Genomic DNA, 13,214 nt, shown 5'->3' with positions numbered 1-13,214 from the left:
GAAAACGAGAGGGGCTGTTGCTAATCTGAAAGGCATTATTATGAATTGGAAGTGGAGTGTGTTGACTGTGAACCTGAGAATTTTTGATGGCTCTGGTGAATGGCCATATGAAAATAAGCATCCTTTAAGTAGAGTGCAGCATATCAATCCCTGGTGTCAGAGGAAGGGATAATAGACACCAGAGAGACCATCGAGAATTCTGTTTTCTTTAGGTACTTGTTTAACTGCCTTAGATCTAAAATAAGCCTGAGACCCCTCAGGATAAGGAAGTAACAAAAATACAAATCCTTTCCTCTGAAAGACATGGGAACTTCCTCAAGGAGCAGAAAATGGACCTTCTGAAATAGCATACTTTTGTGGGAGTGTCTCTGAAGAGAGATGGGGAAAGATTTGAGAGGGGGGTAGAAGTAAATGGAAGAATGTATCCCAGTTCCACCATGCTTAAGACCCACTGATCCATAGTGATGCAGGTTCCAAGCACTTAGGAAGTGGGGAGGCAGTTTGCAAATATTGGGGATGAGAAAGATGGCACTGTAAGGAGTGATATATTGCTCTTGACCAATAGGTCAAAATGATTCTTTCAAATATCTAGAATGCCTGGAAGAGCTGGCAGCTGTAGAGAAAGGTTGAGGAAGAGGATGTCTTTTGAAACTCTTGTGCCTCTTTTTGAAGTGGTAAGAAGGGCTGGAACCGTTGGGAATGCTGTGGATGGAATGGCTTTCTTTTTTTCTTTCTTTTTGCCACCAGTGTATAGATTCCCAGAGATTTAAGAGTTGCCCTGGAGTCCTTAAGGCTATGAAGACCCTCATCTATTTTACTGGAAAAAAGCAAGGCACCTTCAAATAGGAGATCCTGAATCATTTGTTGCACCTCCAGGGGGAGGCCTGACTGGCAAACAAAATGAATGCCGCATCATGATGGCAGAGGCCATAGCTGAAGTTGCAGAGTACGCTGCATATAGGCTCACCTGCAATGTCATTTTGACAACTAATTTGCCTTCTTCCACCAAACAAAGAACTCATGCTTTGCATCATCAGGAAACTAGTCCTTGAACTTTAGGATATTATTTCATGCTAAAATTGTATAGATCCAGCAAAGCTTGCTGGTTCATGATCTTGAGCTGTAAACCTCCTGTGGAATAAAGCTTCTTCCAGAACAAATCCAGTTTCTTCACATCCTTTCCCTTTGGAGTACAGGCTTGATGTCTGTGCCCCTTCTTTTCATTGGCGGCTATGATCCAAGGGAGCCTGGAGGAGGGTGGCTGTAAAAATGTTCAAATCCCCGTGGAGGGACACAATATCTTTTCTTCCCCCTTTTTGGCCAAGGGAGGCAGGGAAGAAGGGGTCTGCCATAAAATCTTGAGAGGCCTCTGGATAACCTTATTAATAGGGAGAACTACCCTAGAGGGCCCTGCCAAGGCTAAGATGTCCACAAGTCTGTGAGACTTTTCTTGTACCTCTTCCGGCTGAACATCTAGAGCTTCAGCCACTCTCCTCAAAAATCTAGATGAGTTCTAAAATCATCAGGAGGGAGAGAGGTAGATTCAGTCACTACTGTCTCACCATGGGACGAAGAAGAGGAAGCTAAAGGTTGTTGAGGAGGTCTTTCCTCTAATTCCTTCACAGGGGAGTCCATAGCACGCAACTCCACCTGCATGATAGCAATACTGGGGGAAAGAGAATGATGAACTTTCTTTAAATTCTCCCAGAACCTGATTGACACGGAAGTGTGGAAAGGGAGAGGATATCTGGACTGCAGAAGGAAGCCCCGGGAGATCCAGAAGGGCAATTGGTATGGAGGTGGGACTCAGTTCTGAGAAGGCTATTTACTCCTAAGATGCTGTGGATGGTACCAAATCAGGCAGGCACTCCACTGGGGCAGTTGGGCAAGCTCAATACGGGACCTAACTGATCCAACTTCTGAGTCTGATGAGGAGTCCATTTCCTCTGACCATGCGGGAGGTGAACCTATTGGTACAGAGGAGTGAGGCTCCAAGTTTGGAGAAAGGGAGACCAGCAAAATCGTAGCGCTCTGGAGCTGGAAACAGAACTACAGGAGCACGTGGTTCCAGTGTGGGCACCATGCAAGGCTCTTGAAATGCAGGAGAAAATAATACTGACAAATTAAATGACTCCCAGGCTGCCTCAAATGACTTGGGTGTCAACAGCATCAGAAAGGGTTCCTGAGCCTGTGGCACCGAGAGACACATCATCGTTTCAGGGATTGGTCTCAATGGATCCTTCTTGGGTTCTGAAGTCAGCAATCCCTCCTGACTCATAGATTGCTCCTGGGGTTGCACCTTTTTAGGGTGCCCCTGAAAGTCCTTGTGAGCACTCACTGTCTTACTCTTAGAGGGTCCTGGTATGGAGTTCTTAGGAGACTTATACAGTCTCTTCTTAGGCACTGGTGATGCAGATCTGGCTGATGACTCTGTAAGAACCAGAGAAGCACTCCTAACAGACTCGAATATGCTTGGTATCCATTCAAAGTGGGTGCATTCTGACGGCAGACAAAGCACTTGAGTCTGGCATCCATATTCCTTTTCGAATGGGGTTTGAACCCCTCTACAAATGTGACATTCGTCACTCACATGCAACTCTCCCAGACACTTGAAGCAGCTAGGGTGAGGATCTCTCATTGGCGTAGACATGTTACATGAACCACAGGCCTGGAATGCAGGAAAACAAGGCATCAGTGCCCAACCAGGCATTGATAATCCTACACTAAAAAGATGATATTGCAAACTTATACCTATAACTATTCACTGAACTAGTGACTAAAAACTAACATTACAGATACTATTTATGCTAAGGGAAGAAAGATCTGAAGAATGCAGATCACAATGATCACAGACTGGCTCTAACAGTCCTTGATTGATTAGCATAGCCAGTCTTGCTGGCACTGAGGAGTGCATGGTATCTAACAGTTTGTGAGAGTTGTCACGTACCACTTCAAATGGTATTTCTGATATCACTGCCATTCATCAAAGGAGGTCTTGAAATGCCTTGTAGCTATCAGGAGGTGATGGAGTAGATGGGACCACAGCTTCATTAAATGACGATGATGAGACAGTTCAGTAGGCTGATGGAATTCCTCATCAGAAATTTATAATTGCAATTACAACTGACACCTGGGATTGCTGATACTATTGAACCCTAAGGGGAGGAAAATCTAGCCCAGGAAAGGGCAGAGGAAGTGGGCTTTCTGGCATGTTGAAAACCCTGTGATGCTCAGTGTGGAAACGGAGAGAAAAACTCTCTGATAGGTTCGGTTTGGGATAAGGGGGGTTAAGCGAGACAGTGATGATTCTGGGGGTTTGCTTAATCAATAAACCCTTTATTTTACAATAAACAATCCTATCCTTATAATAAAACAGTTCTATTCCTATAATAAACAGTTTCACAGCAAGCAATTGCACAGCAAACAGTGATAGCAAAGGGCAGGAGAACTCCGTGCACGAAAGGACAAAATGTGCCACCCAAGACTTTAGCGTTTTGTGATCTCTCCTGGATCAACACGTGGCTGCCAGCATGTGACACTAGGGTGCCCGGTTTTGGAGTTCCCCAAAGAAGTTACAAGACAAACACAACAGAAAACAGTTAATCCATACTCACAAACATTATATACAGATATACTATGCTGGCTAAATTCAGTTGCCGTTTGCTTTAGATACTGCAGACGGGAGAGAGCCACTGTGAGTGATCAGTTCACAGTGAAGCGGGCTGGGGAAGATGCGTCAGCCCGCCGAGCCGACACAACCAAGAGATACACGGGGTGCCAAGTAGTTTCAATTCCTCTCTGCCTTCTGCCACCTGGGTTTGAACTTTTATAGTTTCCTACGGTCAGCAGAGGCTAAGCCCCATTGGTTGCTATTTGCTGCATGACCTTCCAAGGTCATGGCTCGGAGTTTAGCCAACCAGGTGCTCCTGATTTCCTGGGCAGGTATGGACCAGCCAACCAGGTGATTACAATTATCCTGGGCAGTTGCTGACCACGCACCAGCAGGTGGGGTCACTTCATTTCCTTATAAGGAGACAGGTACATGCGGCTTGTGCTGCTGAGTCAACCCTCCCTAGGCTGCCTCTTTATCCACGTGGGGGGGGGGCAGTGCATGTGGTGCTGCAGACGCCACTATGCAATTCAGTCTCCACACTCAGTATGGCCAAGTATGGGAGCCAGAAGTGAAATGAGCAAGGGACTGTGGTGTAGGATACCAGAGAGGGATGTCCTTCCTTATATCTCTTTTGTCTACTAGGGTAGCTTCCCCCCCCCACCCCTGCCACTGCAGTCTGAAGCAGATGTGGAAAAGTAATAATCCTCTATCGATGGAGGAGCTGATTTGGTAGGGGTCCCAGAGCCCGATGAAGAATGCTTACCAGCACCAAGATGTAATCTGGTATCTAAGACAGTAGTGGTGACTCAGGAAGGACAGATACCACTAGATGCACCCAGTGCAGTGAATCTTAGTGATAAGACAGCTGGTACTGTGAACCATGACAGCACTGGATGGAAGTTGCTGACAATATTGACACGAATATAGCCAGTACTCGTAGAGCGAGTTCCGATATCAGTATTGAGAGCTGCAGAACTTGTGCCAGAGACCATATGAGGTTGCTCGATGGCTAATATTGATGTACAGTGACAGGCATTTTAATGAATTCCTGAATGACCTAATTCAGGCCTTGTACTACCCTTGACTGAGGAGGATTGAGGCAAACTCTGCCTCTTTTTCTTAGAGGATCTGTGCTTGTGCTTTAGAAGAACAATTCTGTGTCCTACCCCTAATAGTCAGTGATGTGGACTTAACGACATAAGCAACCAAGGAGTGTGTTTCATGGAATCAGGAGCCCAGGACCTGGCTGCAGAGCTTGAGCTCACTGGTGCATTTCAGGAAGAAGAATGCTCAGGTGTGGTGTATCCTGTATATCTGGATCAGAGAAAAGCCTCACAGACTTGTTGAGAAGACAAAGTTTTAGGCAAGCTTCTCTCACCTTTTGTGTCCATTTTGAAAATGAATGACAGATGGAATATTTATGCATAAAGTGTCCCTCACCAAAGCAAAACAGACAACTTTTATGACCATCACTGAGGGATACAGCTATCTCACGTGAGGAACATCATTTGACTTTTTGCTCATCCGTAAGGGCTGAAGCCCTGCACCAGATAACCAAAAAACAGAAAAATATTTACCCGTAACAGAATAACTAATAAACCTATACTAATCTTAACTACTAAAACTATTTTAGAGTGTTAATTATATACAATGAATTTGTTTTACCTATGCATATGCACAATAGAAAGAAACTCTGCTTGCCATTCTACCTTGCAATCACAGGAGGTAAGAGGGAGCTGAAGGTTGGTTGGCTCCACTCTGACCTTTGTGCCTCAGTTGTGGGTGGGTGGGTAGGTGGGTGGGGATGAGGGAGGGATGTGAGAGCACTCAAAAAACAGGCACAGCCTAACAGACATTGCTGGCCAAACTATTCCAATCTTGAGTGCTTGGGATGCATACACACCAAAAGCAAATATATATAGGGAAGCACTTCAAGCATATTTTATTGCCAGGGTTCAGAATTTTTATACTACTCAAAATTAAGACTATTTTTTTCAAGACCTGTGTCAATCTTTTTAGAGTACTAGCCATAACTATTATGAATTAAGAAACAAAACCATTAATATATTCATAGGTTATTCACATTCATGATTCATTATATAGAAGTTGCATTCATTTAGGCAACAACCTCTGGGCTTTATTTTTGAAAAAAGTCCAAAAAATGTTTTCAGGAAATAGTATGGTGGTGTGTTACTGCATACTTATTTTGCAAAGTCATTATTATGTAGATACCACAATGTAATTACCAATATGCATTATTTTCAAGTAACAATTCAAGTAACTTGTATAATTTGTCTTCTTTTATCAAGGATTATCAAAATTACACTCTTCCATTCATGTATTTACCATTGTAAGAAAAATTCCAAACTCTGGGTTTAAATCCACACAATCTCCATCAGAAAAAATGAACTGCTTTTTCCTTTCTTTCCTTGCTGTTAAAATAATATAAATTTGTTGCGCTGCAACTGACAAAACAGGTAATTCAATTCGGTTAAATTCATCAAAGCATCCCCAGGAACCTGACTGTGCAAGACCTACAACAGGAAAAGGAAAATCTACTTGATGACATGTTTTCTGGAAATGATTCCCCCATAAACCTAAGCTATTTGGTCTGCACCTCTCTTCCTACAAATACTGGATGCAGTTCAGTATACAAGCTTCTTAACAATGAATTCAACCAGAATAAATAAGATTCGGGTTCTTTTTATCTGCCTTCTGATTTTTGAGTTTTCAAGGTGCACTTGAGTCACACTTTCAAGCTTTCCTTTGTAACCAAGACATCTAGAAACTTTCTCCTTTTTTTTAAAATTAAAGCTAAGGTTCTCATGTAATCAATTATCTCTAGTAGTTGGGACTTTAAATAGAACACAACAATCACAAGACTCATGACAAATTGTGAGAATAAAGACGTAGAATGTGTGATTAGGATTACTTGTATGTAATCTATTTTTCTAAAATCAGTCAGTCACACTATCTTCGTCTTTTTTCTGAGCAGGACTTCAGAAGCTGAACAGCTACATGGCTTCTCCCTGTCTCAATATCTACTACTTGTATTCCTGTTCTCTTACTTTCTCCTATAAGCACAGCTCCCAAATTTCAGACTTTCACCATGAATAACTTCACACAGATTTGTAAATGTAATTTTTAAATTGCATGTTATCTATCTATTTGTTTTATATGGCTACCTATTACCGCAACATCAAAGTGCCTTTCATACTAAATCAATACCAATAGTGAAATTGCTAATGGACTTCCCGGAGTCTCTGACTTTTCTTTCTTTTGTGGGTAAAAACTCTACTTAGGTCATGGCTTTTTCATTTTATTTTTTGGTTGATCTGTTTATTTTAGGGTGGTGGGTGGTTTTTTTCCTATGGGCAGAGTGCTTGGGTGGATGAGGGTGTCAATGTTGTGAATGTCATTCTTGCTATAGTAGAAATGTACTTTGGAAGAGGAAATTTTGCAGTACTTCCTAAAGTTGGTGAGACTTTAGATTCACCTAATCTCCAGATCCCAGCAATCAAGAATGCTTTCTCTCCAGTTCTCACACATTTCCTTCTGGGATTTGTTATTGTACTTCTTTAAAAAATTAACTCATCTCTCTCTTTATGATATTCATGGAGTTCCAAACAAAGCAGTATCTAGACATTTTTCTATTAAACTACAAGAATCTGACTAACATCCTAATTATGAAGCTTTAAAAACAAAATTATTATAGGCAAGGCTGGTAGCACCATCTGTTAATGTTGCTGACACTTCCCATTATAAAGATCCAGTTTTCAGTTCCTTACAGCTTTACCAAACCTTAATTCTTTCAGTTGAAATGTTCCAGGATGAGTGTCTATCTCAAGTTGAATGTTTTTAGAAAATTTCAGCCATTTCCAAGAATAAGTTTAGGGGAAAAGAAATGGTTATTCACCTTTTTGTAAGTGTTGGTCTTTGTAATGTGTTACATATGTTCATTATACTGTAGGCATGTGCAGGGATGTGCTGGAGATTTTCCCCTAGCAGTACCTGTAGGGCAGCCACACCTGTGCCCTGGCATCCCATATCCTCTGAGTCGAGGGGATAAAGGGTGGAGTCGCCTTGCTCATCCTTCAGTTCGTTCATACCAGAATCTTAGAAATTAGATCCTTATGCATTGGGGAAGGAGGGTGAGTTGGGTAATGGACATATAGAACAAATCTCAAAGAACAAGAGGTACTAGAAGATAACCATTTCTTCGTATTCAAGTTATTTTATATGTCTGTGACATTGTAGGTGACTCCCAAGCCATTTTCAATGGAGTGAGGACTAGAAGCATCACTGGAAGAGGGTCTGCAGGACCACTTTCCACACATTCATATCTTCCTTTGATTCATCAATAATTGCACAGCACCTAGCAAATGTGAGTTCCAATGACCATGCTGCTGCTCTGCAGAGGTTCATGATATGAACTTTTCCCCATAAACAATGGGGAGTCTGACTACTCTACATGTTCTGACAGCTTCTTAGGAGCACAATACCCTTGGCAGCGTAGCACATGATAATGCAACTGGTGATCCATTTGGAGACAAGATGACCCATCATTCATTCTGCAGAATATAAAAAAAGTTTGGAAGAGACTTGGAAGATCTTTGGTTTATTCAAGTAAAAAGCCAGGGCTCAGCAAACATCTAACATGTGGTGCTTCTGTTCATCTTTGTGAGCATATGACTTTGGAAAGAAGACCAATAAGTACTTTGACTAATTGAGATGGAAATCAGATACTACTCTGGAAAAGACCTAGAGTGTGGCCTAAGCTGCATCTTGTCCTTTTAAAAAATGGTAAATGGAGGATCCCTTGCCAGGGTACACTGTTCCCCCATTCTCCTTGCAACAGTGATGGCTATTAAAAAGGTTACCTTCACCAAGAGGTGTAACAACAAGTAGGAGGCTAAGGGCTCAAAAAGAGGTCCCATAATAGCAGGCAGTACTAAGTTCAAGTCCGACGGTGGAGTAGGATATCTGATAGTGGGAACAACCTCTTTAGATGTTTTGGGAAGCTAGTAGTCATAGGGTTAGAAATACAGTCCTGCCTGAAATTTCAGCATTTCTCCCCTGTATTGTGGCCAGATTCATCGTGATGGAGCTGGCTGCCAGACCTTTAAGGTGTAACAAATCATCCAAAATCTTTTGAATTGTAGAATGCATAGGAAACAAACCATGGCTAGTTGCCCAGATAGAGGAAACACTTTCAATTACTAAGGTAAGTAAATCTCTTGGATGGTTTCCTACTATTGAGCAGGACTTTCCGAGCTGCTGCCAAACAGTGCACTTTCTCTGGGTTTAATCACTGAAGAACTATGCCATGAGCTGCAGTGACTGAGAATTCAGGTTCAGTACATACCCATGATTCTAGGATATCAGGTCTTTGACTAGAAGTAGGTTCTTGAAGGGATGGCTTGCGCAGATCTGAGTACCACACTTTCCTCAGCCAGTCTGGAACAATGAGGATAATTTTGCCTCATTCTTGCTTCACCATGACAATAACCATGGGGATAAGAGGTACTGGTGGCTATACATAGCAGGTCCTTGTTCCAGGGCAGAGGAATGTGTCCGAGATGGACCTATGGCTGTGACTTATGATGAGCTGCAAATGAATCTACTGCAGCAACATCCCCTACTTGAAAAATTGATCTTAGAATAGCCATCCAGAGAGACCATTTATGATCCAAGTTGAATGACTTGATCAGACAGTCTGCTAGACATTCTGGATTCTCAGCAGGTGTGATACTTTGAGTTAGTAAATTCCATATGCAGAAATTCCACAGCTTGACTTCCTTCCATTTGCAGACAGGAGCAACCCCACAGCAACCAGTCATCCAGGTACGGACACCTTTGGACATCCCAATGGTGGAGGTAAACTGCTATCATCATCATGAATTTGGTGAAATCCCTCAATGCGGATTATAGGCCAAAGGGTAGAAGAGTGAACTGGAAGTGATCTCTTCCAATTATGAACCTTAGGAATTTCCTGTGACCAGGGTGGACTGCCACATGGAAATAGGCATCTCATAAATCAAGGTCAGCATACCAATCACCTGGCTCGGATGAAGGGATAATAGTTTCAAGGAATACCATATGGAACCCTCAGCTTCTTGATGTTCAAGTTTTGAAGGTTATGTTTGTTCAAGTTGTATTTGTTCAAATACTGAAGGTCTAGAATTGGCCTGAGACCTTCTTTCGTTTTGGACATAGGAAGCAGTAAAAGTAGAACCTCCTGACCTGATACAGAGGGGGTACTTCCTCTGTAGCCTCCAAAGAATGGAGAGTCTGCACCTGTGAGATGGGTCCCTGAAAAGGGACAGAGAAGGGTGAAGAAATAAATTTCAGGGTATATCCACATTCCACCATGCTTAGCACCCACTTGCTTAAGGTGATGGACTGCCACACACATAGGAAGCAGGAGAAATGCTGTGAGATTAAATCTGACAGGTATGTTATCCTTGACAGAGGATTCAAACAGGCTTCTTCAAGGCCTGCAACTTCCTTCATGTAATGACCACAGAGATGGATGGAGTAGGCCTCCTTTATATTGTCTGTGTTTGTACCTGGACTGGTCTAGGTGTCTGGGAGGGAAATACTGCTGTTTCAGTTGAAACTGAAGCTGAAACATATTAATTTCCAGGCTGGCATATAAAAAACAGTGACTTTTGCACAGCCTTCAAGTATTTCAGTATATGGACTGCCATATCAGTTTTAGAGGAAAATAAAGCACAGCCTTCAAAGAGGAGGTCTTCAAGAGTCTGTTGCACCTCTACAGGAATCCCCAACGAATGAAGCCATTATAAATGGTGCATCGTTATGGCTCTCACCATGACCCTTGCATCTGAGTCTGAAGCATCAAGAAAAGTCTGAAGAGCAGCTTGGGAGATCAAACGACTCTCCATCAGAAGTAACTGAAACTTGTTCCTACAGTCCTCAGGTAGCTTGTTTAGGAATTCAAACACTGCATCCAAATTTGAATAGTTGTATCGGGCTAAGAGAATCTGATGGGTAGCTATATGCAGCTGTAATAACCCTGCAATTGACCTTTTACCAAAAAGTCTAAGTTGTGTGTGTGTGTTTTTCTTTGAGGATAGATTTTATTTTAGCTTGGCGGTGTCTTTCCTTTACCACTACCATAACCTAAGAGCCTGGCATGAGGTGTTGATAGAAATGTCTGTATGTCTGGGACAGAACCTGGTATTTACATTCTGTGCCCTTTGCCACAGGCATGATTGATGAAGGGGTTTGCCTTAGGGACTTAATGGGCTGCATTATCATCTCACTTACAGGAAGGGCAACTTTCCCTGATATAGCTGGGTATAAAATGTCCATGAGCTTATGAGGATTCTCCTCCATGATCTCCATCAGGATACCAAGAAAGGTAGCCATCCTTTTCAAGAGCTTTGGGTAGAGCTTAAAGTCATCCGATAACAGAAGACACTTCCATATTATAGTCTCATCTAGTGACAAGGATGAGATATTCAAAGAAGGCAGGGTAGAAACCTCTTGAGGCTGGTCTTGCATCACCAATATAGATGGCTGGTTTGAGGCAAGTTGTGGAAAGTCCCACTCTTGGGTGTCTGGCAGCTGCTTGGTACCAACCATGAACGACTTCTCGGTATCAGGTGGGGAACCCTTCATTCTTGGCAATTTACTTCTGTAGAGTAGTGTGGAAGCAGACTTGGTCACTGGAGACATTCTTCAAGGCACCCACAATGGCCAATTATAGGGTTGGTATTAGACTCCAATTGTGCCTAGACCAGGCACTCTAATCTTTCAACCTGCTCTGGTCAGGGTGTCTATGAGAGCAGGAATGAGTCCTGGAAGATGCTATGGATTCCCTGAGGCGGGAAACAGAGGAAGCCACTTCAGCCTCCAATGAGGAGTAAGAATATTCCAAAGGCACAGGTGGTGCGGTACCGGAAGGTATCGTCAGAGATCAGGACAGTGATATATGACAGGACTGCAATACCAGTGGTATCACTGGAGGCTTCCTAGCTATTGGTACCATGCACTGTGGCAGAGCAGAACCTGTAGTCTGGGTGAAGTCATAGAGGAGACGGAAGAAGAGGATATCTGACCTGTGATCACAGTTGCTGTATGAGACTCCAATCTCTTTTAAAATGTCTGCTCTACATGTGGCAGCCCCAGCGAGGTGCAGTTGGGTTGGATGAACAATGAAGTGGTATCGAAAGGCACAAGAGATCTTTTGTAGCTACCTAAGCCTCTGGCATGGTCAGTATCGATAATGTCCACTGCCCTGCCACTGGCAGTGATGATGAATCTACTGTTGCCACTGATGAAGTAGCCAGTCTCAATCGTTCTGGAATGGGTACAGAAGTCAAAGGCTCTTCTCTAGGAGAGCTAGTATGGGGTAGTACCATGGAGTGGCAAGCCAAAAGGCATGCTCTGCCTTCAGTATTGGAGTGGCTAACCTCTGGGCAGTGAGGATATTGAGAAAGTTGAATTGGTTGTCTTTTCGGGCTTTAGAGGTCAAAAGTGCTTTGAGCACTTATGATTTTTAAAGGATTGCCCCAGTAAAGAGGATAAAATAGTTACTTGTATTGTAACTGTTGTTCTTTGAGATGTGGTTCACCCATATATTCCACTCAGGTGTGTATGTGCCCAGCATGCTGGAGACAGGGATCTTTCTGTTACAGTACCCATCAAGGTAACACATGCCCCCCCTGCACCTCCTCAGGGCACCTTCCAAGGCTGTATAAGTGTGATGCAGCCCCCAACCTCCCCTTCTTGACCTCCACCCTCAGTTCCTTTACACTGGAAATATAGTTGAAGACTCCAGTGCAGAGGGAACATAGCGCAGGTGGTGGAGTACACATGTGAACCATATCTCAAAGAACTGTTATAATGGGGAAAGTAACCATTTTTTCTTCTTAAAATGGTTGATGGATGAAGCTACAGAAAATGCATAAATGGTGGGACTGAGGAGCTGAGCAGAGACATATGAAGGCAGATGACAAGGTAGATGACAAGAAGGTAGATGACAAGATGATGAAGGTAGATGACAAGATGATACACAGGACAGAGTGCTCAGGGGGCTTGTGGGAAGGGATTGAAAGATTATCATGTACAGATACTTCAGATTGGCTGTGACTGCACATTTTCACTGCAGTTATCGCAGGTCAGCAAAACAAGGGATAAGCTAACTTGTGACCATGTAATTAAAGTGTACATTGTAACGCATACTTAAAAGGGGCTAAATTAAGGTGGCACAGGAATTGTGCCCAGGTAATTCTGGCATTTCTTAACTTTGAGTTCTTGACTTTACAACGTTAACAATGTTCCTTTATCTTTTTGTGTGTGTAAAATATCTATATTATTAAAAAAGACTAAATTAATATTAACTACCTCAGAAAAGTATATGATAAGCCTCAATATTTAAAATGACTTTTTAAGAAACAGAACGTGAAAGTACAAGCATGAGATTGACTCTATAACCTGGTTCTTAGCACACCCACCCTTGACCTAATTCCCCTGCTCCAATGATTCTTTATTTATTTATCCACAATGCAACAGCTTAAACAGGTGAGACTAAGGAACGCCCTACATAGCCCAATGATCAGCCCAGTCACCT

The 13,214-nt window shown here is 42.7% G+C and overlaps 1 protein-coding gene across 1 annotated transcript in view; it reads right to left on the bottom strand.

Moving 5' to 3' along the window:
• DNAH8 (dynein axonemal heavy chain 8) overlaps positions 1-13,214 on the bottom strand; it is a 563,218-nt gene that overhangs the window by 220,983 nt on the left and 329,021 nt on the right. Inside the window, exon 45 of the mRNA XM_067565373.1 lies at positions 5,960-6,147. Coding sequence (XP_067421474.1) covers positions 5,960-6,147 — 188 coding nt within the window. The remainder of the gene's footprint in view (positions 1-5,959; positions 6,148-13,214) is intronic.

The sequence above is a fragment of the Emydura macquarii genome, unplaced genomic scaffold, assembly GCF_026122565.2.
Source record: "Emydura macquarii macquarii isolate MOO-44397 ecotype Brisbane River unplaced genomic scaffold, CSIRO-AGI_Emac_v2 contig_2676, whole genome shotgun sequence".
Taxonomy (NCBI): domain Eukaryota; kingdom Metazoa; phylum Chordata; order Testudines; family Chelidae; genus Emydura; species Emydura macquarii.
Note: the sequence above shows the minus strand (reverse complement) of the source record. Positions and strands in the feature narration are given on the sequence as shown.